At 39.7% G+C, this 27,721-nt stretch overlaps 3 protein-coding genes across 4 annotated transcripts in view; 2 read left to right on the forward strand and 1 right to left on the reverse strand.

The window, feature by feature from the left end:
* acad9 (acyl-CoA dehydrogenase family, member 9) overlaps positions 1-4,909 on the forward strand; it is an 18,723-nt gene extending 13,814 nt beyond the window's left edge. Inside the window, exons 16-18 of the mRNA XM_074677987.1 lie at positions 62-190; positions 3,900-3,972; positions 4,278-4,909. Of these exons, the coding sequence (XP_074534088.1) occupies positions 62-190; positions 3,900-3,972; positions 4,278-4,378 (303 nt within the window). The 3' untranslated portion in view covers positions 4,379-4,909. The remainder of the gene's footprint in view (positions 1-61; positions 191-3,899; positions 3,973-4,277) is intronic.
* Positions 4,648-19,226, reverse strand: cfap92 (cilia and flagella associated protein 92 (putative)). The gene is made up of 16 exons (XM_074693897.1): positions 19,082-19,226; positions 17,546-17,788; positions 17,214-17,344; positions 16,791-17,010; positions 16,556-16,678; positions 16,290-16,391; positions 14,899-15,083; positions 13,972-14,822; positions 13,658-13,852; positions 12,206-12,473; positions 11,965-12,129; positions 9,394-9,582; positions 8,990-9,140; positions 6,513-6,724; positions 4,902-5,056; positions 4,648-4,786 (listed from the first exon to the last, which is right to left on the reverse strand). Exons 2-16 carry the CDS (start codon positions 17,772-17,774, stop codon positions 4,648-4,650), a joined length of 3,315 nt encoding a protein of 1,104 aa, XP_074549998.1. The 5' UTR covers positions 17,775-17,788; positions 19,082-19,226.
* Positions 19,227-19,378: 152 nt separating this feature from the next.
* efcc1 (EF-hand and coiled-coil domain containing 1) overlaps positions 19,379-27,721 on the forward strand; it is a 28,218-nt gene continuing 19,875 nt past the window's right edge. Inside the window, exons 1-3 of one of the 2 annotated variants that reach the window (XM_074670542.1) lie at positions 19,379-19,394; positions 20,055-20,835; positions 22,752-23,191. In XM_074670542.1, coding sequence (XP_074526643.1) covers positions 20,167-20,835; positions 22,752-23,191 — 1,109 coding nt within the window. In that variant the 5' untranslated portion in view covers positions 19,379-19,394; positions 20,055-20,166. Of the gene's footprint in view, positions 19,395-19,880; positions 20,836-22,751; positions 23,192-27,721 lie in introns of those variants that run through there. The other variant, XM_074670452.1, reaches the window with a different exon arrangement.

Genomic DNA, 27,721 nt, shown 5'->3' on the forward strand with positions numbered 1-27,721 from the left:
TCTGGGCCTGGAAATGAACGAGCAGTGAAGTTTCCCTGTTTCTATCTCCTGATCTTGTCAGACCATCGTGGATGAGCAGCTCGTCCTGAAGAGAGTAGCAGATGTGCTGATCAACCTCTACGCCATGACAGCTGTCCTGTCCCGAGCCAGCCGCTCCATCAGCATTGGGCTTAGGAACCACGACCACGAGGTGAGAGGACAGCGCTAACTGCCTGGTGTCAGGAGAAAATGTAGCTCTGAAGCAGCAGAGTCAAAGGAGGAAAGTTCCTGCTTCTGACTGAGTCCATTTCTCTGATTTTATTTTGACATAAGATTTTTATGACCCAGTCCAGAGTTTAATTCCTCCATATTTATCATATTTTTAACTGACACCACTAGTAAACAGTACATGACCTGTAAAACACCTCTTAAGCCTTCTTACCACTCTTTGCTTTCACAATGCTTTACATTTACCCCACAGCCATACCTTACCGGCTCAGCAGAACAGTATGGGATTAGTGTGTCCTGCTAAAAGACACTTCAACATGTGGACAGCAAGATCGGATCATGCCTAACCTCCCAAATAAGACAAACGATTTTACAACTGAGCCACAGCCACTCCGCTACAGTGGACATTAGCTCATAGCATTTCTAAAGGGTGGTCAAATGCAGTTTGCTGGTTTTCAAATTTCTACACTTCTTAAAAATGTGTTGAGTTTGAAACACATGAAAAGCTCTGTGAATACGGTTCAGAAAAGCTATTGTTTTTCCAGGATAAAGACTCCGTTTCCCATGAGCACTGTTGTCAGGACTTGTCTCTTGCCAAGTCATATGTTTATCTTGAAGCAAATCAATCGGATTGTCTCTTGAACGCTACTCATCTTTGTTGAAGACTTTTTCCATGATGGGGTTATGTACTTATTGGTAATTACGTAGAGCTGTTTTTTAGACGTGACAACAATCAAACTTTTTAAACTCAGCTTAAAGCATAATCTAGTGATATGTAGAGTTCCTCACAGCCCGGTGCTCTAAGACATGTCTGTAATGTGTAACGTTAGTGAATTTTTGGTTTTGTCCTCCCAGTGCTCATCTACCAACTCCAACCTCACCAAGCAGAGCTAACGTAACCTCACTCTTCATTTCATTGTAACTCTCAAGTTTGAACAGACCACTGCAGAATAACTGCTGACTGTGGTTTGGAACCAACATTAGCACAAACAGTTTGGCTCCTCTGTTTTAGCCTGTAGCTCGGACTGTATCTCTCTCCTGTTTATCGTCCTGGACAGGGAAACTGAGAAATCGCTTTCAGAAGTGACAGATTGTGGCGCATTTTGAATCGTCAGTAATGATCAGGCAAATATAGAAGTGTGACTTTTTAAAGATCATTTATAAAGTCCTTACAGAGCTTTTAACTTGCAAAAAGTTGTGTTCCACAATTTGAAAATGTGAAAAAAATTATAGTCAGCCAATGCCCTTTTTATTTTAAGGGATTTTAAAAAAACTTCAATAAGGTGCTTATCAGAGTTTTGAATAAATAATTAAGTTACCACAGTATTTTAAAAGAGATTCGTGGGACCTTGATTAACTCATAAAAGTGTCACAAAAGCTTCAGTTCTCAAGGTCAAAATGTCTTTATTTGTCTTCATTTGGAGAAATTTGTCTGGAGCAGGAGGTTCTGCTGCACAGACAACACATTCAGCACATTCCACTTGTGCATCTAGAATTGGTATAAAAAGCAACCGATTACATAATAAACAAACAAAAATACATGGTGTCCAGGATCAGGCAAAAAGTGCACTCCAGAATCTCAGCATCATTCTGTCCATCCTGAGCAATCTGCTCATTAATGAGCTTCACTGACAGTGGGACAAACGAGTCTTTGTATCGAAGGCTACGTTTACATGCAGTCAGTATTCGGGTTAAGGTCAATATCCCGGTTTCTGAAACATTCAGAAAAACCCATTCACATGTATGACCAAACAGGGTTATTCCTCTTTACATGGTATCCTGATCAAAACAGCGACATACGGACAATATCTTGACGCAGGGAGAACGTCAAGACGCATTTTGCGTCATTTCCACTTCTTCTTACTGTATCCATAGCAACAGCAGCAACAACAGCAGAAGCACAGCTGACTTTCTGTACCCTAAAGACCAAGATTCCTTGCGTACAGAACATGCGCAGAACACAAATTTATGTTCCTTTGGATGGAGATATTCTGATAAGCCAAGAATAAACATAACCAAATATTCAGGTTAGGAAAGGAGGAACCCAAGGGTGATTTTCAGGGTTTAAACAGAATATGAGCATATTCTGTTTTTTTCAAAGGTTTATTGGTGTTTACATGGCTGTGCATAACAGGGTTATTGCTAATATTCCGAATATGAAAGGGTCGCTGACTGTATGTAAACATAGCCTATGTTTACGCAGGGGAACCCTGTACCCCCTACCTGATTACATTTTTTAAAAAAAACATAGAATATGGTCTTTAAATCTGAGGCTGTTTTTTTCAAAAAGGTCTAAGAAAGTTACAGGTGCTGCCATATAGTTTTTGATTTTACCATTAGATTGCCAGAACAGCTGGTAATGCTGTACCATAACACAGACTCTGTAATTCTTCTGAAAAACAACATGATATTCCAACACACACCAAACTCTCTGAGTCGACAGAGAAAGTGCGTACAGATTTAGGCACAGATATTTACCACTAGTATGTGTTAACTGAAGTCGTTCTCAATTTGAACCCCCAGATATTTGTATGAATTGATCTACTCAGTGCTACATCCATGTATGGTTACCAAACTGTGGTTCCTGGTTGACCTGGGGTCCACCAGCATCTCCGCTGTTTTATCTGTATTAATCTGCAGTTGGTGAGCATCCCAACAGATCTGACACCTCTGGCTTTTGCAGTGACACGACTCTGTTTTTATTCCTCTTCAGAAATGTTCCCTTTTGAATAAAAAAGATTGTTTTTCATTTCTGCATTTAAAAGTGACCTAGTCTCATTTTCGTCACTAATGTGATCGAATACATCTGCCATCAAGCTGGCTGCAGCTGTTTGATCTCCTCAGAGCAGATTTCATTTACGCTGATTGACAGACAGCAGAAAACAAGTTTAGTGGGTGGCAACATTTAGATCAGTATCTCCTAATCTGATCTTCCTACATTTGGCTTGGTTTTGCATTTCTTGATGCATTACTGTCACGTTCTACTGATGATGGAGAGAAACACATGGTTAAAGATGCATGTCCCGTCTTCCCTAAGATCAGAAAGTTTTCAGGCCTAATTAAACACACATTGATATGTATGTAGGTTAGACTGGTTTCAGTCCACTGTGAGCACTTAAAAGCAGCTTTAAGATGTCACGCATACTCATGGAGAAAAACAGCGTGTCTGAGAGCAGGCCGAGGTGAAGGAGGACACAGGATGACCGAGTGTAAACACCGACTGTTGAAGGTCCATGTGTGTAATCAGAAACAGTGAAGTAGAGCAAAGCAGAGCGCAATAATCCTCAACAGAGAGACATTAAAGAGGGCAGCAAATGCTTTGGATTAGCTTCTTTTGAAACAGTCCTCTGTGCTTCAGATGGGCAGCACGTTTAGCTTCAGGCGTAACTGACCACAAACAGTCAGTCAGTCTGTAAGTCGTCCACCTTTGGTTGTTCTTGTAAAACACACAGCCTGAAGGGAACCAACAGAAACCATACATCTGTGTCTTTTTTATTGCTTTAACAGTTTTACCTGTGGTCAGCTGTGTTGCTCTGTGCTGTCAGCTGATCACTGTTTGTAATCTGCTCTCTTAACGTTTGATTACATTCTGATATTTTCTCTAGCGTCTGCCTCCTGTGTCACATTAAATCTTCCGTTTCCTGTTTGGATTCATGCCTGCACACTCTGACGGATGGTTGTTTATTTTCTAGGTGCTTCTCGCAAACACATTCTGCAGCGAAGCTTTCTTCAAGAACAACTACATGATGACTCAGTTGCAAAAGCGTAAGTACATGCAAAAGGGTAATTGAGAACAGCCACACGTTTTCTTTCTTTCTTTCTTTCCTTTTTTTACTGCATGTAAAGTACAAAAGACTTGCACGTGTTGCAGAATTTCCCCACTAAAGCCCACATACCAACACCCAGAGCCCCTGCTGCTTTTCATTTTCACACCGTGCATGCATTTTTTAATGACTAACATGTAATCCAGGTTTTTCCGGAGACATGATCCAGACTTATGAGAATGTTGTGTTTTGTATTTAACCGAGGAAAGCGGCATGTTTTGTAATTCTCGTCTCAATTTGTTCCAGACTCTCCTGAAAACAACGATGCCAACATCAAAAAGATCGCCAGGGAGGTCTTAGAGAACAGAGCCTACGTCTGCTCTCACCCTCTGGAAAGAACTTTCTAAGCTGTCCCCACAGCCGTCTGTGCTCATCGATCCGGACTGACTTTTGTTAACACGATTGGTAAATTTAACTGATGCATTGAGAGATTTCTGCTTTATTAACTAAATTATGTGAACTGTATTATCCTGATCACTTCAGATCTAATGACTTTATATGAAGTTAAACCCAAAGTGCATATTAAGCTTAGTGCTAAAAACAAATATTGCACAAGCTAGTTTTATTCTTTAAGCCTATTTCATATAGACTACACAGTTTTTGTAGATTCTACATTTTACAATATTCCTTGCGGCTGGACATCAGGTACACACGTCTTCTTGTTTTCCTTCTGAAAAGTGAAGATATTCTTCTCATGGTCTGTCAGAGGGAGGGCGGTCCGCTTGTACAGGAACGAATGCTGCTTACTGAATCCTCTGTAAGACGTAGGACGTGATAATGTATGAACACTTTTGTTAATCTGTTCTGTCTGCTGCGTGTTGTTTTGTTTCTTTTTTTCTTTTTTGAATAAAAGCTGTGACTTAAACTGACATGTAATGGTACTTGCTGTACTCAGAGGGGTGTCTGGGGATGGCGTTGTGTTTGCTGCTGAGGCTGCAGTCCGCACAGGGGCCTGGAGCCAGGGCCACACGCTTCCCTTCCTTTGCTTTATCTGCAAAGTTCATCACGGACAGTTGGGGGAAAGGCTGCAAAACAAAACACAGACGTTAGCTCTCAGACAGCAAAAAAGATGGATTGAAAAGTAAATTAAAGATACTGAAGTGTCAATAAAGCATAAAGCAACAGAGGCACATACACCACTGATAAAAATGTTTTATCACAGCCTATTTTTTTTTCCAGTTTGTTTATTAAAAAGAAGCAGTTTTTTGTCTCCTAGACCTCTGAAATTAAAGTATCAAAAAATAAATAAATAAATCATGTAATCAATTTATAAAAGAAAGTTTAATCTAAACTCAAAGTTTCCAACTTTGTCTGAAAGCTGTACCCACTCCTGGTATTCTTTCTACAATGGAAATCAAGCACTGTTCCAGCAGAAGTTCCTCTAAATGTTGGTCATTTGTAGCTTTCTTTGCTTTAACTCTTCTATTCAGTTCATCCCAGACCAGCTCCACAGGGTTTAAGTCTGCAGACTGGGACTGTGCTAGCAGTGCCCTCCATGTTTTCAAGCTGATTATCTTCTTCTTTATTCTTAAAGTGGTTCTGCTAGAGCTCGGACTGATGTTTGGGCTCATTATCTCACTGTAGGATAAACCCCTGACTAATCACGCGCTGCAGAATACTATGAGAGCTGGTTTTGGTTCAGGGTGCCTCTCACCCTGTCAAAGCTGCATCTCAAAGTCTTCTCTTCACAGTAACTGAAACTGAGACTGAGACACTACCACCTCTTTGAAGCTGTGAAGCTTGAATAGAAAGAGAAGAAACTGGTCTTCTGGTTCGAGTTTGGCTTTGGCTCTGCCAGACCTGGAAACTGGAAAAATTGGGGTGTTCTAAAACTTTTGACCCGTAGTGTGTCTTCAACAATTAGACTAAGGTGTAATGTCATGTGATATGTTCACTCTAGATTTACATTGTGTTGTCATACTTTTTATAGTATCAATATTTCAGGTATAACGCATGACGTATTTATTTGAAATATATTTTAAAAAGGTTAAGTACTCTCTGAAGTTCTCCACAGTAGGCTACCCCATGAGGTGCTAGGAGCACCATTTAAGAAATACCCTGTAGGTGGACATAACAGTGTGGCGCATGAATGAGAAAACCATTGATTGTCTCCTAACAACAGATATTTGTCTTGAATACAGCCAAAAGAAATGGCTTTCCCAGGTTTAAGAAATAAATGAGGTTAAAAAAAGAAAAGAAAAATACTATCAAAGACAGGATCTGTCTGGTGAAGTGCTGCTTGCGACCCCAACAAATCCAAAACCTTTATGTCTTTTCAAATTCTTTATTTTATGGAATGCACAACACCTTATCATCCACCTATGATCAATCCATTATGCTTTTGTTGTCACATTTATATTTTCATTTTTTCAACATGAATACCAACTGAGGACCAGAATAAATCTAAATTAATAGCACAACAGTGTAAATGTCAGAAGGAAAAGTTTGTGGTGTTATACTTGGTCAGAGGAGTCACTGTACCTTCAGTATCATGCCTGGTTCTCTCAATGAATACTTCTTCGGCTCATCTTTCAGTATGTCCTGAAGTTTGTGGGACTTTCTGATGTGGCACTTGAACCGTGGGATGTGGGAGCGGCCTGGTGGTTTGGTGCTGCCGTCAGGAAGCAGCTTGTTCAGCCAGCGACTGAACTGAATTCTGTCTGCCTCGAGCTGCTCCTGATGCAGAGAGTCTCCTGAGGATCAACAGCACATTCAGTGGGGGTTAAAAACTTAAGATTATCTCTAAGAAGTACAGAAAGGATGGTTTAGTTTCCCTTTTTGGGTGGATCGATTGACTAACACATCAGGATTCATTCAATCAAAATGAGACACTAACACTCAGTGCTTTCCTTATGCCCATCATGATCAATCACAGTTGCTGAATCCATACCGTTGCAACTCGTCCTGTATTAATACCTTCCTTTATCCTATGTATGCATTTTTCTTTGTCTTGTTACTGGGAAAGGATTATCCTGTGCTGTGGATTCACTAAGTTGTAATTATTGAGTAGTCCTTATTTTACTTCCCACAAGGATCAAAGCAAGCTTTGCACAGCTGGTTTTGGAGAGTGACTCCAAAACTAAAAAACTAAAATAAAGTAATTTCATTAAGCTTGCACACCTTTCAACTAAGCCTTTGTGGAAGCAGTTTTTGATTGGATTTCAGCACTCAGTCTTTTTGGGTAGGTGTAGCTTAGCTTAGTTTAGTTTAGTTTAGTTTAGTTTAGCTTAGTTTAGCTTAGTTTAGTTTAGTTTAGTTTAGTTTAGTTTAGTTTAGTTTAGTTTAGTTTAGTTTATTCACACACGTATTATCACAAGTGCATTACAGCAGATATCCTTGTACATATATATATATATATATATATATATATATATATATATATATATATATATATATATATATATATATATATATATATATATATATATATATATATATATATATATATATATATGACTGAGATTTGGAGCTGGACTCAGGCCCCAGTTCCAGCTGAAGACAAACAGCCCCAGAGCATGATGCTGTACACCACCATGCTTTACTGTGGGTCTGCTTTTTTCTTTTCTTTTTTTTATGTCCAAAAAGTTCAACCTTGGTTTCATAAGAACAGAACACACTTTCCCATCATGCTTTTGGGAGACTCTAGATGTTTTTTGTTTTCTTTTTTTACCAAAAGCCAGTTTGTAAAAAAAAAAAAGGCTTTCTTCCTTCCGTCTCTGCACCTTACCCTTTAGCCCAGACATATAGAGATTATGGAGGTTGTCACGTGAACTACACAGCCAGACCTTGCTTCCAGAAATCCCTGCAGCTCCTTTAATGTTGCTGTTGGTCTCTTCACTGCCTCCCTGATCAGTTTTCTTCTTGTCCTTTCATCAGTTACGGAGGAACATCCACTTCTTGGTGATGTAGTCATTGTTGCCATATTTCCTCCTCTTGGTGATGACTGTCCTCATTGTGTTTATCTAAATGATTTATCTACAGCCTTGGAAAGTATTTTGTAGCCTTCTCCTGGCTGATACCTTTGAGCAATGAGATCCCTCTGATGCTTTGGAAGCTCTCTGTTCAGGGACTATGGTTTTTTCTGTAAGATGGACTAAGAAGATGTCAGGAAAAGACGACTAGAAGAGCCAAACAGCATCATTTGGGTTTAATCTGGGGCACAGGTCGACTGTATATATAGTCTCTTTTGAGATCCAGTATCATACAATCTAATGCTGCACATTGGAATCATTCTGTCATTTGGTGTCTAAGAGGCGTGATCTCTGACATCTTGAAAACACAGCACCAAAAGAGAAAAACGTACCAGGACACGATGCGGTTTGAAAAACAGAGACACTTAAACATGAAAAAGATGTTGCACTTTGTTTTGAATGTTTGGAATCTAATTTTGAGCGCTTTGTTGTGGCTTTTGTTGACTGGCTTAGTTTCCTTCTTGCTCTTTTTTAGGCCGTCAACCTGCTGACTTTCTGCGACACAGCATGTCTCTCAGAATCTCTTCCATAAATAACGCTCATGGAGAAGCACATGTAGCTAAGAAAAGAAAGATATATGACTGAATAAGATTTTTTTTGCACTGGGTTTTTTCAGTGGTACAGGATATAACCATGGAAAAACCAAAAAGCAGCCATGCCCCACAGCCTGTCATGTGGCCTGCATTGAGCAACAGAAGACAGCTGTTGGACTTATGATGGATTTCCACGTCTTTTCTGGCTGGACCTCAGCATAAAAAGGTGACTCTGTAAAGAGGCCTTTGCTTTGATTCTGACACCAGAAGCTGACGTTTACAGCTGGTGCTTCAGTGGCTTCACTCCACATACATCTGTTCGACATGGCCGTTAACATGTGGCGAGTAATGTATTGAAAAAAAGGGGAACATGCCATGATACAGTCAAAGGAACCTGGACATAAAAGATGTTGCTGTTTGAAGTGTGCTGATGAAGAACAGCAGCTCAGCCTACCTGCCAGGTGAATGGAGACAGGGGATGGGCTGAAGATAGGAGGAGGTTTCCTGTAGAGCTGAAAGTCTTCATGGCGCCTGCTCCAGGCCCACACATCTCGAGTGAGCGTGGGTTTCAGTATGTTAGCGTGAAGGATGTTCTCCCTCCAAGGCTGAAAGAAGAAGGAACATTATTGTGAAATTAACCCCGACACCAAAACAAACATTCAGTGGGCAGCTGAAGAAAGACCAGTGGTGGTAACATCATGAGTCGTGAGATTTTTGCTCTTTGTGTGATAGAGAAGGAGACAGACTACGTAAACAGTTATAAAAATGTTATCCCAGTGCCAGGTTCCGAGGAATGCCCATAAACCAACCCTCCCTTTTCCTGTGAAACCCCACACTGCTGAAAAATGAGGATCTCACCTTCCTGAGCTCTGCCACTCGAGCCTCGTCTGGTTGTTTTGGATGACCTTCACTCCTGTCACCGCCCATCGTTGAGATCCAAGCTGTGGTGGTGTTGATGGAGCTGGAGTCAGTTTTACAGGGCAGTGGTCCCGGCTCCAAAGTGGCACTGAGATACTGCTGACTGTAGGTAAACCTTCGCCCTGGTACCTGAAGTTTTCAGCAGAGAAGTGTATAACATTATGAATATCCTCACGAGGCTGCTCCGTAAAAAAACAACCCTATCTTAAACCTCCAAACTCACTTAATTTAGATTTTTTACACAAAATTGAGTGTGAAAATAATTTCTTCTTAGGTTGGCTTACAAATCATCTGTAAAATCAGACTAAAGTGACAGTCTTATAAATGGTGATCCATCATACATATTGCACTGAAATTATGGGATAATGAAGCTTGTGTACACCATAAATAAAAAACCTGTCATAAAAGGTAAATGAAAAATATGTTACAGTAACAGAATTTTTTATTAAAATTTCTACAGGAAGATATCATAATTTAACAGACTTTTCCTAAAATATTACAGTCAGATATATATTACAGCAAAATACTTTTGTTGTAATGGGGTTTTGTACTTGCTTCAGGGGACCAGGCCGTCTGTGCAACACCACATGGACCGGCTGTGTAATCTTTATTACACTGCTTTTTTAAATTTGACCAATATCTCAAAGCCCATTAAACATCTTGTTTATCAACACAAAACACACTGTAAAAATCACTGGATACATGGTCCACGTTTTGGAGCACAGACAGCTGGTCTGCACAGTGGAGCACAGACATGCTGTGCCCCCTGTGCAGCAGGGTCTCACCACTGATGCATGAGAGGAAAGGGTTTCCAGGAAAGAGCAGTGTGTTCTGTTTGGAAGTTTTTTTGTTTACACAAATCTGTCATCGATCAAAGAACAGTTTATTGTTAAAGCGTAACTATTATTGCAATGATAAGTGAGGAGGGAACAGGATGCAGCTGCATAAGGTAAGATTTACCTGCAAATTTCAGTTAAAAACATTCTATTGTAAGTCTGGACCTATACCCTTATAAAATGAGCTACAAATTTAGTTACACATAATTAGTTTCATTTTACATCAATTTTACTGTGATTTAAGAGAGCAGAAAAGTGTTTCTTCATTTCAAAATTACAAATCAACATTGTATGTCATTATTGGCTTTATACCTAAAATAAATCCAAGTTATCCAAATAATTCTGTAATTTTATAGTTTTGTATACTAATTTTGAAAAACACTAAAAACTACTTCAAAAATTTAGGTTTAATCACTATATATTTTTTAAATTTATTTATCTATTTATTTATTTGGTTTAAATTTAGACCCTCACTGGTATATCTACTATCTTGATGATTTTGCCCTGTCCACATGTAGGTAACACTTGTAATGAAAAATCTTAGACTCTCTTTAAAACCAAATGTATCTTTTCATCTCACACTTAATCAGCAGCAGCAGCAATTACACACCTTCGAAATGACCATAAACAGGTGATCAGTCTTATCACTGACTGTCATGCTCTTTTAAGTCGGTCACATAAAAAGCACCACCATTAGTTTCAGTCAGTTTCATAAACCAAAATGTTTTCTAAACTTAAGACTCATCAAAGTTTCCATCTTTGTCAGATCAAACTGCTTGACACTACTGTTGTTCCTTCTGCAATGAAAATCAAATCTTCAGAAAGTTCTTCAAGCTCTGTTCCAGCAGTTTCTCTAAAAGTTTGTAGCTTTCTTTGATGTAATTCTTACAGTTCTGCCTTTTTTTGGTTCAGGGTGCGTCTCACTCTGTACCAAGACCACAGTTCATATCTCCATCTTCCTGTCTTCAGAAGTCCATCTGTGGTGTCTGATGGTCCAGTCCAGCCTCTTTCTCTTTTTCTGCCTCTGTCTCAGTGATGGATGTCTTTCTTTCTGCAGTCTGACCTGTCAAAGCTGCATCTCAAAGTCTTCTCTTCACAGTAACTGAAACTGAGACTGAGACACTACCACCTCTTTGAAGCTGTGAAGCTTGAAGCTGTTGACTCTCAGAAACTGGTCTTCTGGTTCTGGATCTGGTTCTGGTTTGGCTCTGCCAGACCTCTTCCTGTCAGAGTCTCCTGTCCTAGTTTCTGAGAGTCTTTGGATGCTGAAGGAAACTCTCCTCACTGAGCTCACCTTGACTTTCTTTGACTTCATTTCTCTGTAGTAAAGACCTGTTTCTGTAAATGTTCTGATGCTCTGTCTCTCTTTCTGCATGAATTACCTTGTACTATTATACAAACAGAGATGGTTGGAAGGAATCAAGGAAACTTGACACACCTGTAGGAATTGGTCGCTCCAACTTTCAAGGCTTAATCAATCTCCATTTCTGTTGAACAGCTTTGATTTGTTAAAGGGCCTTTCTGTGCAATTATGTAGTGTTCATCATTTTTCAGTTTTGGGTAACCTTACCTTTTTTTATTAACCTTTTGCTGTTCATCACCTTTGTACCATTTCAATATATTCATTGGACGTGTACTGCTTAAATTTACTACTTATACAGCTCAGTAATCAAACCTTGGCCATCTCTTTGCGGATCAGTTTCATGGTTTGCTCCTTTGAGTTGAGGCTCTGGATGCTGTAGTTGTAAACTGGTTGGACAGAGCTCAGCTCCATCCTCAGAACAGCAGCCTTCGGCTTCTGTAGCTTCTTACTTTTCTCTTGAACCACTTTAATATTATCCTGAAAAATAAAGTCATAGATAAGTTCCTCTGTTAAAAAGTTTGACTGTTTCACTCAGTAACATAAGCCTACAGACCTGGATGAAGTCTTGTTTTTGAGGCGAATGCTGGCTGCAGTGTTTCCATTTCATGTAATCTCTGTTGGTCATGTTAAGCGGTGCGTGTCTTTTAGTTTTAACTGGCAGAGTGGAGATTTCAAGCTCAGGTTTGGGCTCAACATTTTGCTTCCATTGCTCTACAGACACGCCAAATTCTTTGTTCATGCTGAGAATCATGTCGGCTGAAGGGAAGAGGTTATACTGCACCACATCTTTGAGTTTCCTCATTTGACAAATCTGGTTTAACCTAGAGAATGAATAGAAAAAAAATATAGAAATTAAATATATAATAATAATTATTTATATAAATATATTACTCATGGAGTATAAAAAAATATATATGTGTAGGCATTGAGTTACAGTGTCTGAAACTTATTGTTCTAATAGATTTCAACATACTACAATTTATGTAACAAGCTCATAAAAAGCTCCTACCATCAAACATTCAGTGCTGATTTGTGAAGAGAGAAAGCATTTACAATGTAAAAGATTCAATATATTTAATAAAAACAATAGTCAGAACAACACTCAAGGAGTGAAGTATTACAGTTAAAGGTGTCACTTTATGGAATAACCTGAACAGAGACTCTTGAGAAACCAAAAGACTCAGTAAAAAATATATCAAAACCATTATATCGAACAGATACAGGGACAGAAGATATTCTTAACCTTAAAATGGAAAAATACATATACAATATAAAAATGTACATAACAATTTTAGTAGAAAAATGCTTTAGTTTTTTTCTGTTTTTCCTTTGTTTGATAGAAATTTGCCCTTTTTTGTGGATTCCTTTTTTTTTTTTTTTTTTTTTTGTGAAAAAAAAAAAAATCATAATGCAAAGGTAAACAGCATGCCAGCCAAAAGTATTTTTGTTTGTTCTGATCATGTGTTTATTTAACATTTTGTGACTGAAGGGGCAGATAAAATAAGACTTTTTCTTCTTTCTACTCCTGTTCATTTTTTTAAGATTTTTTTTATTTTTATATTGAACTTGTATTTTTACAGCAACATGATGAAATAAAGGCAAACTAAACTAAAGTAAACTAAAGTAAACTAAACTTAACTATTGACCATGTTCAAAATCAGTTGGTAACATGCAGTATGAAGTACATACTAAACTCTACATTCATATGTAGTATGTAGTTAGCGGTTTGGAAACCTGTCTTCGATTTCACAGATCTCACATAAAACCTAAAAAATAATACAAACAAAAACAAAGGAAAAAAACAAAGGAAAAATCCGCTAATTTGTGCTTACAGGCATTATCATAACTTTGGTCTTGTTCCACTTCTACAAAGTGACCAAATACCTAACAGCATGATTTGTTTGAAATAGGCTATTTGTAAAATCCATGAATTGTTTTTCTTGTAGTAAAACAGCAAAATCCCAATCACGGTCTTTTTAGTTCACTGCCATCTGTCTATGAGTACCTTGTCAAAGCTTGGAAGCATGGTGGAGAGACCCGGCCTCTAACATATATGCGAGGCCGTCTCATGATGGCCTCTAATGGCTCAGATAATAGCACAGGACTCAGGTTCACATCCAGTGAGTCATAGAGGCGCCTGAAGAAACTCATTCCTGAGCTGTAGAGAACTATCACCTGCTCCTCTGAACTCCCACTTAGCCTGCAAAACATTGAGCAAACTGCAGGATTCTCACTGGAACTGGAAGTCTCTATTTGAGCAGACAGCACAGCTGTAAACTGTTAATCGTCTGTTTGGCAAGATAGTGTTCATGGACTTACTTCATCGGCACAGCCTCCCAAAGTCTTTTCACTGCTTTCTGTTTCAGCCCTTCCAGAACAAAAATGTGTGTCCTCTTATCCTGCACATGGAATCCTGTAACAAGGTCCAGATCTGGGCTTTCATCAGGCTTGAAATTCATTATGTAATCTGATAGGGCTCTTTCTGTATTTTCCAGTGAGCGTGTGCCCAGATTTAAGGCTGATGCATTGATTCTGAGGATCTCTGATCTCAGTTTTGCAGTGACAGAGGAATTATTGTAATCAAAGAGGTAGACGATGCGTCCAAACGGTCCGTCACAGAAACAGTCATTCTCAGCACCAAGTGCATGAGCTAGCTTCACTTCCACTTTGAGTGTGGACATGGCATCGATATAACAGCCCTGTGGCATTAGATGTCTGCTTGCTGAAGAAACTGACACAGTCCCTTTCTGAGCAGTTCTCCCTCTGTGCAGCAGTGGAGGTGGAGGGCAGCTTCTGATTGGGATTTGCACTTTTAAGCTTTTCTTCCCAAACAGCAGCTCTGAGAGGTTCAGCTTTGCAACACCATAAAAATTCATGACTGGAGTCTTCGGTTTTGATTGCACTTTAGTGCGCTGGATGTCAGGATCTGTCCCTGGACCAGACACTGTTTGGGGTTCTGGTGGTTCTTCAAACTTTGCATCTCGATCATGAACCTCTATTTCCAGGGGTGGACCAGAGAGGAACTCTGTGAGTTCTTTGGCACTCATTAAGCCGGTCAGGATCACATTCACATCTCTGAAGTAGATTTTGGTGGCATGCTTGTGATGGCAGGTTTTGTGCATAGCCAGGTTATGAAACTTGTACTGACAGTAAACTGGCTCACATCTCTCCTTTGGTAAAAAGTAAACACAAATTTGATTAACACTTGAACTCAATGTTGAATCTTGATAGTGATAAGGGTTTTACCTGTAGGACATGGAAAGGGACCGGTGATGAGGGCATTGAAGTGGCTGATAATATTGTGATGACCATAGGATTGAGTTCAGCCATCAGTCTGTCAGATATCAAAGGTCTGTCCAGAGAGATGTTACACATCACCTCCAATACACCAGCTGAGCAGAGTGTGAAGCAGTCAGTGAAAGAGGTCTCCCCTTGTGAGCAGAAAAAAACACTAAATTAATGTGTTGTTTTCACTGTTCACCAAGAGTGTGAAATTTCAACATTCCTCCAAAATCTTTTATTTATTTATTTATTTAAATCTATTTACTTATTAACAACAACAACAACAACAACAACAACAACAATAATAATAATAATAATAATAATAATAATAATTATTATTATTATTATTATTATTATTATTATTATTATTATTATTATTATTATTATTATTATTATTATTATTATTATTATTATTGGGACAAGTTTTGTACAAGGCATGAATCTGATGAGATGCACAGAGAGTTTATAACAAGTTCTAGTTTCCAATTCTGAGCCACAGTTGGGCCTTTGAGTAACTATACATCATAAAATGTACACTTAAAACAAATTGCCCCCCCCCCCCCAGCAAATTCTATGAACCAGTTCAAACAAGAAATTAAAAACATGGCAGACCAAGTATGGTTAGCTTTGGTTTTATTACAGCCAGTACTTGGACTCAGCAGTCAATTTTAAATCCCTGATCATTGAGAAAATCTAGGAGATGCATCTTGGTCAACCTTTTATAATGTACGGTTAAATATCTCTACAGATGCTTAAAAAAACTATTTCATAATTCACCAAGCTAGACGTCAAGTTGCTTTATAAACACACTATAAAAACACTCTGCATTATATGAATGCCTGTGCCAAGGTTCTTTCCTTAAGTGTTTTAAGGGAAAAAAATTGAAATGAAAAACAATGTATTTGTTTTTTCCAAAATTTACCACAGGGGACTACATGTGTCTATCATCATATTTTTCTTTTGGAATAAAAGAGTTGACAGGATATTTGCTAACAGGGGTCCACCAGTTTGTCTGTCTGTTGGTCATTTTTGAGTCAGAGAAAAATGACTTCCAGTTACAACTGACCACTGAATGAAGCTCAAAGGAAAAGAGGAGCAGCAGAGAGCACTCTGGAGGCTGATATGCAGCTCTACCATAGAGAACGTGACTTTTAAACAGCTGAACGCTGCACCACTATAATCCAGAGGGTTAATATTCACCCTACTTAAGGCTAAATGAAGGGACAGTTCCATTGTTTTGATTACTTTAATATATTTTTATACATTATATTATTATCATTTTGGATTTGTGGTTGAACCGGTCATTCATCTCTTTGTTTAAAACATGATGGTGCATGAATTTGTGATGGACTCACCTGCCAACAAATGAACGAGGCTGATTTCAACGGAGGCAGTGTCTGTCTTGTGTATATCCTCAATGCTGGAGGTGTCTGATGGTAAACTGAGAAAATCTGTTCCTAAAAGGGTAAAAAAGGTTTAAGAAATCACATAAATTTTCATCAGTGTGTATTGTATGTTAGAGTGATGCTTGGGAAAGAAGAAAATTTTTAAGTAAGGACGAATACATGCTGGAGTGCAGCATCACAACGTTAGATTACGAAGGCAAACTCTGAATCCTTACCTGTTTCTGAACCCTCATCAGCCTCATCAGCTTCATTGGAGCTAAGTTGTGTTTCACTCTTGTGCTTTTTGAACTTGTTCTGGTGTACGGTTCTCATTTTGCGTACCATGAACTTTGTTCCACCTCAGAGGGAAGAAATATGTGAATTAAAATGACACATATTTAAGAAAAAAGGTTCATAGCATACACAATATGTACAATACAGAGTTGTATATGGCTGAACTGAGATCAGTACCATGTGCGTCTGCTGAATCCTGGAGTTGATCCTGTGACAGTTTGAGGGCTTTCAGTCTGCCTAGCCGGGCCTGTCTGGATAACTTATCCATACTGTTCCACACCTGGATCTTCATCTTATAAGACCCCATACTGATCAGCATGTCCCTGTTGACTCTAACTTTGACATCCTCGGTCAGACCAATCCACATCTGACCTCCTTCATGCCATGTTCGGAGAATCTGTAACAAAGTCAACTCATACATATTTTTACTTCTCTGTTTTATTTTCTTGTTTTGTGAAGAGTTAGTTGAAAAAATTGTCATCCATAATTAAATGTAACTCTAGTCAATGTAGAGACTATATTGTAGATCATTCAGGAGATTCATTAATGGATTATTAATGACACACACACAGTCACAATCATTCATCACGCCATGGTTACCTTGACCTCATATTCTTTGTACAGTTTTACCATGGCTCCAAACAGCACCAGATCCACTTTCATGGTCTCTGTGTCACCTGGTAGCAGCTTGTATTCAACATGGTAGCAGCTCTGAGCTGTGTCAGCTTTCACTGAAACAGAAGGTGAATTCTTCAACATTTTTTTTATCCTTTTCTGGATTTTCAGGGACATCATTCTCCTCCCCTAAATTTCTTTTATAAATATCTTTTTTTTAATCTTTGCACATCAATATTTAGGCATTCAGTGGGAACATTTCTAAATGCATGTGAAGAGAGTGTAAATTGTGTACATATTCTGTACAGCAAACTTACCACTTGGGACAGCGAGGGCGATATAAACAGTCCATGTGATGTAATAGGAGCTGTCATCTGTGTGTGTTGTGATCTCCCCGGTAGAGTCTGACCTCTTTTCCAAACCATGCTCCGTGGACAACACATCAGTCTCAGGGGTAATGACATGTTCCTCTTCTCTGTTATCTTCACCCCCTTCAGTAGAGTCTGATTGGGAGTTGCTCAGACCTGTGTCTGACATGCTTGCCATGGGGTCTGATTCAACTGCAAGAGACGTGTTAAAGAGAAATAACACTAGGAATATGGGTCAGACAGTCAACACAGGGTAAAGCAAATTTAAATAATCTAAAGTTCAGCAGAGAAAATAAGAAAAGGTTAAATTTTCCTTTCCTTTACTTAACCATGAATAAACATAAACTTTAGGTACTATAACCAAAGTGGTATCAATTTGTCGGTTTATTCCATAAAGTGATAACTTAGCATCATAACAATATTTATTTTCAGCATTTACTCATACACTGATACTACCACCATTCCTACAGTTACTTAAAATACCAAAACTTTGACTTTAACTTACTCTGCTCACTCCACTATTTAAACAATTTTTTCTGCAACTATTATTACTCACACTACTTCTACTTCTTCTCTTTTTTTCTACTAGTCCTCCATATCTTACACTACTTTTACTCCTTTGTAATTTTCCATATTTTTTGTCTTATTTTTTTTTATACCTTGGCAATTTGGTACACCATGTTTCAGGTAATTTGAGACACTACGTACATACCAATATAATGAAACAAAATACAGATGCATTCATATGGTCTTTCACCATAGTAACTTGACATCTTTATTAGCACAGAATCACAAAGATGCCCCCCCCCCCCCCCCCCCCAAAAAAAAAAGAAAAAAAAAATCAACTCTAAAGTACATAATTATTTATGAACAAACTTTAATGATAATAAAACAGATGCAAAAAAAAAACAAGTCTGAAGTTAATAGTTGTTGTTTATGAACAAACTTTAATGATAAGATTATTTGTAACAGGGGGCAGAGCAACAACTGTAAGTAAATGTTGGAGTCCCTCTCTATCACCTTGCCTTATCTATGGTCCAAATGCTCTTTAAACTTGATTTAATTCCAGCACAAAGGAGAGTAGAAAATTGTTTATACATGTGGTGAATGCAGGGCAAGAAACATTCAGTTTGACAGAATTTTTCTGAAGTAAACACATGACCCATCATATCCAAGCTGCTGTCCCAAAATACCTAAATAGTCACACAATAATAACTACATTTAAAGGCCACACTTACAAAAAAAAAGAATAAAACACAGTTAATTTCTTAATATAACCACCTTAAGGACCTCAGAAATGTATAATATGCTGGGTAATGCTTTGCTGTTTATGCAAAGAAGATCATAAGGTGGAATCACAAAAAATGTCCAGGACACCCACCTGAACCCATTACTGTCACGCCCCCCATATCTTCATTCTGTACACACTTTGAGTTATGTGTTAAAAACAGATTTAAAACAGGAGACGAATTGATTGGCACTCACCTCAGCTCCTAGTGGTGTGGATGAAAAAAGTCTTGTCTTTTCATGTCAGCTGTCATTTCATACGTCTTTAAAGTTTTTTTTTTCCCTTTAATTGCTTTTTTTAAGGTAACATTCCTCTGTTTTATGTTTCACTTTATCCCCACAGAAGGTTCGTTTGCTAATTAAAGAAAAGTTAACCTAAGCCTCACAACTTTTAGATTTCATTTTAGCAACGCGTCACCATGACAACCGCTGTTGTGAAGGAAGTGAGGTGTGTTGGTGCCCGCACGTGCTGTCTGCTACTATCGGAATTTCTCACCGTGAAAGAAAACAGGTGGGGTTTCTGACTTACTGCGATTTGAAAGGCAGTATGCAAGCAAAAGTTTAAGAAATACATCAGCCAAATTGACGCGGAGTGATTTTTTTTTTCTTTTTCTTTTTTTTTGGTGAATGTCATTTCCGCATCAAACCAATGAAAAGAACTTTAACTACACCTCCAATAATCGATTTTGCGATGTACTTTTTGCAGGATGTATTTGGACGTGAAGCTAAACAGACTTAAATGATACAGTGGTAAAATAGAATAAAAAAAAGGCCATAATAAGTCTCTAAAAATCTTTTTAGGGAGGGCTGTGCAACATTTCACTTCAAACTGCATGGCTAATGCATGGCATGAGGGACAAGGAAAATTGCTAACCATGCATAAATCCACGTTGTAAAAATTCTCCAGCTGAAAAAAAAGACTGCACCTCTGCACTACAGCAGGCTATTCGTCTCCTGGGTATCTTACATCTTAACGGGGTCTTACCCCTGTGAATGACACAAGTTTACACACCTGGTGGCAATTACATTCTGGCAAACGGCACCCACAGACCGTTGTAGTGTGTGTATGTTACTGGAGCCCGGTTGGGACCCCTGGTTTTGGATTTGGGGGGCAGTGCTTAATTCAAATCTGGGCTGAGTTTTAACACACGCCTCGTTTCTGCTCCTCCAGTCTGCTCGGAGTTTCCAGAGAGGGGGATGAACACGAAACTCGCAGAGGACGCTAGACGAAACAAACTTTCTGCGCTGGGGTTGAGGAATTATGATGTTGCCCATTGGAAATAATGGATGCAAAGGACTTCTCTGATCCGTACAGCCGACCAGCGCGCAGGACACAATGGATAGTCAGCACTCTGGCGTACCACTACGGACTGGACAGGGGGGTGGAGAACGAAATCATCGTTTTGGCTACAGGACTGGATCAATACCTGCAGGAGATTTTCCATCACATCGACTATCAAGGTGGAGGTAAAATTCCTGTGGAGGATTTTAACATTTTATGTGATATTTTAGGGCTGAACAAAGACTCAGAGGATGCAGAAAGCTCCGGAGACAGTTTACCCAGCGAGCTGTCCTTCAGGCACTTCCACGCCAAACTGTGCGGACACTTCAGCACAAAGGCGGGCTGTCAGTATGAGAACGGCCGGATGCTGGTGGGGAAAGACAGCGAGCACATAGAGACTCAGATCCGCCTGAGAAGCCCTCTGAGGCGGCGTGAGAAGCTGCTGTCTGTGGGTGTCAGTGAGGGCTCCTGCTCCTCCTCGGAGGGACGGCACGCCTCCGGCTGCAGGCTCGGATCCTGCACCAAAGAGTGCTACGAGGAGATAGTGGCACTGGAGGAAGCTGAGGACCGGATAGCCAAACTGGAAGACGAAAATGCGAGTTTGAGGGAGTTGATAGAGGACATGAGAGCAGCTTTACAGAGCAGTGATGCCCGCTGTTTGGCTCTGCAGGTGAGAGATCATAGAATGTGGTCCCACAACTGTGCATGCAACATAAGATGCTCATCTGTGTAATGTTACAGTGACACAATTCAAACTCTGAAACAAGATGCTTTAACCCCTCCCCTACCATGTTTAAACTCAGGGTACACTTCATTGAAAAGGTAGGTTGTTCAACAGTCCACCAAAGAAGTCTTAACTTTACAGTTGTCATCAACTTCATAAAATTTCATGGCAATCTATGGCTTATGCAAAGCAACACTCATTGACTTTTTAAATGTTAGAAAAGTACAATTTTCCCTGTTATTTAGTCTTTCAAGTAGTAGCGATATGAGAAAAAATCCTAAAACACAATTTTTTGTTTCATATCAATCGATGTCGATATATAACAAAATATAAATCAAAAAACTATTTTGTCAAACTGAAATGGCTCGTTACTCATACGTGAGTTGTGAAGACATAAGAAGGTTATTTTTGACTTGGTTTATTTTTTTCATCAGAGGTTAAACATGACAGATGGACTGAAGAACATTATATTACTACTGTACTTTGTTCTTAGTGGGCATGTTGCAGGCAATCTTCTAAGGTCATGACCACACGTAGGCATTTTCAAAATCGAATATCCCCCCCTTGTTTGTTGCTAATAATACTTTGTCCAAATACAGTAGGCAAATCTGCTGATAAGTGCATCTCGAGGCACGCCAAACAATATTTTGCAGTGTTTCACAGACGTCAAACTCGTGTCAGCCAATCAGAATGAGCCCCTGTCATTTAGCTGTGACATTTGAGAACTGGAAACTCACGTTTTCCAGCGTCTACATGAAACCATTAACCCAGAGTTTTCCGAAATCTTCACTTTAGCTGGAGTTTTCAGAAAACATAGTTTTTTAGTGACGTAAAACTGCAGTTTAGAGTGAATGATAGGTTAACTGATAAAGATATATGCAGTTCCCCAAATACCCGGCTAGGTGTGGACATGGCCTAAGACTGAGTGCGCAATTGATTACAGGTGTAAACAGCCCTCTTTAAATGAGGATTTAGCGCGTGCTACCTGCTGTCACCATGGAGAGTTTGGGAGAGCGGAAAAATGAAGTTTGAAACCATACAGTTGGAGAAATCAGATGAATGGGTCACAGACTGAGTCCAATGTGGTGCGCGTCCTCTACCGTGACCCTTGGCCATTGCTGTGCACACAAAACAGCTGGCTGGTGCTGTGTTTAGGCTGACAATGGTCGGAAATGCCGGGGAAACAGTTTGGAGGTCATTCAGTGGTGATTGTCCTTACACTGAGCCACTGATGAATGAAGAGGGAGGTTCATCTCCTGCGCTCTCCAGAGAGTGCAGGAGATGAACGTTCATTACGCACAAGTGGAGACCTGCGAAAACACAAAGCTCCAGTTAAAAATCAATCAAAGCTCAAAAATTCCGTTGTTGGATGGATGATATATCTCCACTGTTTTTATTTATGACAGTCCAACCGTGTTGTTCTTTTGTTTTTAATTGCACCTCTGCATCACAATGACCACAGCTGTTTGTATGTAACACTGTGCCAATTTGCACCTGCCTTTCAAACATGCTAAATATAGACCCCCCCCCAAAAAAGAGACTGCTAACAGTCTCAGATTTGATTTGATAAATCACTCTGCAAGCGCTGAATAATCATATTTGCATCTCCTCTCCCAGATATGATTGGCTCATAAAATGTCTGTCAAAACATGATTGAATGAATTCTATCGAAATTCTTTTGACAGTTGTTTCCGGTTGTATATCTTAAGTGTTCTATCGCCCAGATTTAATACATATGCTAATAGAATAACCTTAAACTTGGACCATTGGGTGCACCTTTTTGGCGCTCCACTAAGATGTGACCATGCAGGTCTAATTTTGTTTTTGGAGGAGACTGTGACCCTTTCCCATCTCCTCTCCAGGTAGGACTATGGAAGAGCCACTCCAAACACAAACCAGAGGATGGCTGCTTTGTTGCCCAACAGAAACAATCTGCTCAGAAAGGTATGAGCAACGCCAGCCTAAATAGCAGCACCTACAGCAACCTGAAGGGTCTGCAGAACCTCATCCAGGAGATCGAGCTGCTGCAGAACACCAGAGACCAACAGGTAGAGGAGGCTATGCTGTGTAACCAGAGACTGGAGAAGGAGCTGTGGAGCTCAAAGGAGACAGTAGCTGCTCTGGAGGAGTGTAACCAGGCCTTGAAAAAGGAGCAGGTGGGCATGAGGAGGAAGGTGGAGGAGGCCAGGCAGGCCCTGCTCAGCGGCCTGGGCAAAGTGAAGGAACTGGAGGCCAAAGCCAGTCATGTGCCGGCACTGCAGAGACACGTGGTCCAGCTGGAGTCAGAGCTCCTGTACTACAGGTAAAAACACTTGATTGAATTGTAGCTGGGACAATATGCTTTTCTCCCTATTTGATTCTTTCACAATTTTTGGGATGCTGATTCAATTTAGATTGTGATTCTTTGATATTTCAGATTCAGACTTTAAGTTTGCTATTTAACACCAGACCATGTGCAAAAAGTTAAAGGATGATGTCTACAGACTGTTGTGCACATCGCGTGTTAGAAAAAATAGGATCACCCTCTGCTGGAGAAAAGCTGTAACTTTTTTACAACCCAGCTCATAAACCAATACTGAAATGAAGGGACAAAATTTGAAAAATAAAGAGAAATTTTTGGACGAAAAAAGAAAATCATGATTTAAAATTTGTAAAAAAAACATTCACAGTGTCTGTGAATTAATTATGTAGGTATGCTGCATTAGCACGATAGTTCAACAGAAATGGTCTCTTTCTGAAATGACTGAAGGTAGTAACTTATTAATCTCTTTATCACCAGTCTTGTTGGTACATCGACACTTTTCCCGGAGTGTTAAAGACACTTAAGCCCTGTTTCGATTCGGTCCAGGCACTTCACAGCGTTTCCACAGGTTAATCCCAGGACAGATCCCCAAATAACCGAGACGAGCTGTCCCACTTTTTGGGACCCTTCTGTTGGGGTGCCAGGCTAAACTGATTCGATCCCGAAAGGTGTAGTTATAACACTGCAGACCATTGATTGGTCAATACTGTGCAACAGTGGCTGTATTTCTTCTCTGTAACAAAGTTTGATTGGGCTTTGTATCAAAGAGCCGCATGCTAATCACAAAGACCCATTGCTTGGTGTACCCCATCATTGCTCTATCTCCCATTTTTCTTCTTTGTAGGATTTATCTGCCAGGTACACTGTGTCATGCTGCTATGGCGTCACTCTGTTATTTAACTGATGCGGCTATCGGCAGCCGGCTTTCATGCCGCCCACTATGCCCATTGGTTATGGAAACATAGACACGACCAGGCTTATCCGAGCCGGCTTGTACCAGACCGTACTGATCTATACCAGACTGCTTGGTGGAAATGGGGTTTATGCCATCGGAAGAACATAGATCCTGCATGAAAATAGGGATACGATTCTCATGTGAGGTATCAGTTCCAATGCAGATTTAAAAAAAAGAGATTAGATATTGGTGACAAAAGGCCTGTCCAAAGGAAAGTTCTATTCAACTTAGTTCTATGCTTTTCTGTCTATCAACATTGGTATGGTCGATCAGTTTTGCTCAGCAGAGCTAAAAAAGCATGAAGAAAGATAACTACATCAGCACATACGAACACGTTTAATTTCTCACTTATCAGTTATATTATAATTCCTGCTAGTGTCAGAGATTTACTCTCCACACATTTATCCCATAAAATTATCATATAGTAAGTTTAGATAATATCATTATTTTAGTGTGGTTTACAAAGTTAGAAAAGTATTAACAAAGCATAATTCTCAGTCACATCTTCATATTAAAAATAGAGAACGTTAAGTAAATACTAGTATTGGAATGGCTCATTATTGGTATCAGCTGAAACCAAAGCCCAGGTATCAGGATTTAAAAACGTCATAGTGTTTTTGTTTTCATAATTTCTTGTTAAACTGGAACTGACAAAGACTTCTTAATCTGAGTAAATCTCATTCCAGCTGCTGTTTTTTTTCTACCGTCTTTATTTTCTCGGATGTAGCCGTAGAGCTATTTTTGCTAGAACTGTTGCGCACACTCATGATCCTGCCACAGAATCGTGTTTGCTCACTAACTCTACACCTGCCAGAAACAGCCTCCACTGTGTCAACATCACATCGCTTTGAGCAAACTTTAGATGCGGGTGGCACTTAAGTAATGGAACCAGGATTCTGCTGAACGGTTACGGTCTGACACAGAGACCTCATTATTCTTTGAGGACAGTTCTTCATAGGTGAACTAACAATCCGTGCAAACCATGTATTCAAAACTTAACCAGGGATGTATGAAACATTTTGTGTATGGTGCAGGAATAGTGAAGACATAAAAGTGAAAATAAGATGAGTTTATCTGTGATGTTGCAGTGCCACCAGTGCTGCAGGTTTTCTACCTAACTGTTGTGATGAAGAGGAAGAGGGATGAACCTGAAGGTGAAGCTTTTGATTTGTAACCAAAATAAAGACATCATGGAAACAGGTGACCTAAATGAGTCTCCTCTAAAGGTGCCTGGTCTCAGCTGTTGAGACCGGCTCTGGTGCCCAGACCTCAGGAGGGAGCACAGAGCAGAGCTGCTTCTCCTCTGCACTAAAGGGAGCCAGTTGAGGTAGTTGTGGCAGCTGAAAAAGATACTTCCTGGGCTTCTGAGGTTTTCCTGGCACATCCAACTGGGAGGAGACCCCTGGGGTAGACCCAGAACACGGGGGCGGGATTATGTATCCCATCTGGCCTGGGAAAGCCTGGGAGTTCTCCTGGAGGAGCTGAAAGCATAGCTCGGGAGAGGGATGTATGGGCTGGGGGCAGCTTGCTTGGCCTGATGCCACCCAGTCTGAGATAATGAGAAGAAAAAAGACAGTTTGTGTTATTTTTCTCTCACATATCATTGAACTGTGTAATTGTTGGAGTTACAGCAGCATATGGCTTGCATATTCAGATCCGTTTCAACTGCTGGATGCCACTTCTGCTGGTTTACAGGAGACAGGGCAGTGACAGCACCAGAGAAATGATTATTCACATTCTTATAACAGAAAGTGAAAAGAAGTCAATGTATACTTGGGGAAAAATATGATTTTAAAATAAAAACTCTAAAGAGAAAAGAGAAACTGTCTCAAAGTCTGAAAGAGAGCAGATAATCTAGACAAAGCCTTTTTATTACCTCTTCATTTAATGAGGTCCAGTCAGCTGTCAAACCCTGAACAAAACAAGTGTCTGGCTCTTTATCACCACATGAGAACAAGGGCTTGTTTTGGCAGGTTAATTCAGCCAGTAACCTGCATTAAAGAGACTCTGTGGCTAGAAGGAACCATAATGAATTATAATTTATCCTAGAATTAAATGAATGAACTCTGTTCAGCTCTGGCTCCATGCCTGGAAAACCCTGCTTTGCTGTGTTTGAAAGCTTGATGTGGTTTTCAATTCTAATTCTCAGACTTGTTGTGATTTAGTTTATTTAACAGGCATCGTGTGTGGCAGGCTGGTTCTGCCTGAGCGCTGCTACTGTTGGGAACTATTCATTATGTTAGAAGTAAGGTTGTCATTGGCCTTTTTTTTTAAGTACAAAGCCATTGGTTAAACATTTGTCTCTGTGTCTGTTGTCTCTGCTCCTACCATGTAATCAGTGTCTGCAGGTCTGGCTTTCTTAAGTAGCAGATGTTTCTAAATGACGCTAACATCCACCTAATGCTGTTATTATGAAAGCTAAGACACAGAACACACGAATGATTAACCATTACCTGCCCTGAGGTGATCCCAAATAACAAATTTCATAAGCACAATGCCCTTCCTTTAACCCGTAAGTCCTCTAATCTATGCAGACTGCGTTCCAGGGGCTTTTCACTCCCCCCTCTATTGATACTCTAATGGCAAATATTTCAACACCACAAAGGCTCTGACTTGTCAAGAGAAAGCTCCATTGAGCAAGGACCTCAACAGACTGACTGTTCTCATCAATCTCTGCTTGCTTCTTTCTCTCTGTTCTCCAGCGAACAATGCCACACAGGAACCCCCGTCCTATGGATCTTAGCAACCGAGCTCCATGAATATTCCCTGTGAGAGCCTGAATGCTTGCTTAGTAACATCTCAGCTTAAGACGTGGTCAGAGGGGAATCTATAGGTGTTTTTATACAACATGTCAGACTGAGGGGCAATACTTATTTTCTTCCTTAAAGAGGCAGTGAGCTTATAAGTTTGTCTGAATCTGAAGTAGCATCAAAATGAAGTCAGGTTGTCTGGTACCTTGCTGTCAGTGTCAAATCAGAGAAGCAGGAGTTTGTCGAGGAGCCTGATGACCCGATCAGCTGTACTTTTATCCTTGGGGCTTAGAAATTACTTATTGAAGTAACACTTTGTAACACTTCAGACTTTTCTTATGGATGAATGGAGAATTGATAAGAAGATTTCACTCTAATACCGATTTGGTAACTGTTAAAGTACAGCAACCGCTAAGATCCAAAAAAGTTGCAACACTGTGCAAAATATGATAAGAATAGAGTTAGAGTTGTAGGAATTGATAAAGCCATAAATTTGTCTAAATACAGTACAAAAACAATATGTTTTGTTTTATGAAAACTATATTTAATTATACTCTAGGTTTAAAGAAAAACTGTGACAGGTATGTTAACCACCATGTTGCATTACCTTTTAAACAGTAGTCTGTAAAAGTTTAAAAACCAAGAAGACCAGTTTCTGGACAGTGAAATTTTGTGCCATCCTTGCCCCATAAAGGATTTCTGTGGCTCTCGTGGTTATATTTTTCATTTCACAATTTACCGATTGCTGCCACTAGATGACCGGTTGGAACTGCAGTCTGGCCAGTTTAGTCACCAGGACTCTACTACTACAGAGCCATGCTGTTG

Source organism: Halichoeres trimaculatus, unplaced genomic scaffold (genome assembly GCF_033239565.1).
Source record: "Halichoeres trimaculatus isolate MK-OKI-2021-1 unplaced genomic scaffold, fHalTri1.1 fHalTri1_scaffold_1, whole genome shotgun sequence".
NCBI classification, from domain to species: Eukaryota; Metazoa; Chordata; class Actinopteri; order Labriformes; family Labridae; genus Halichoeres; species Halichoeres trimaculatus.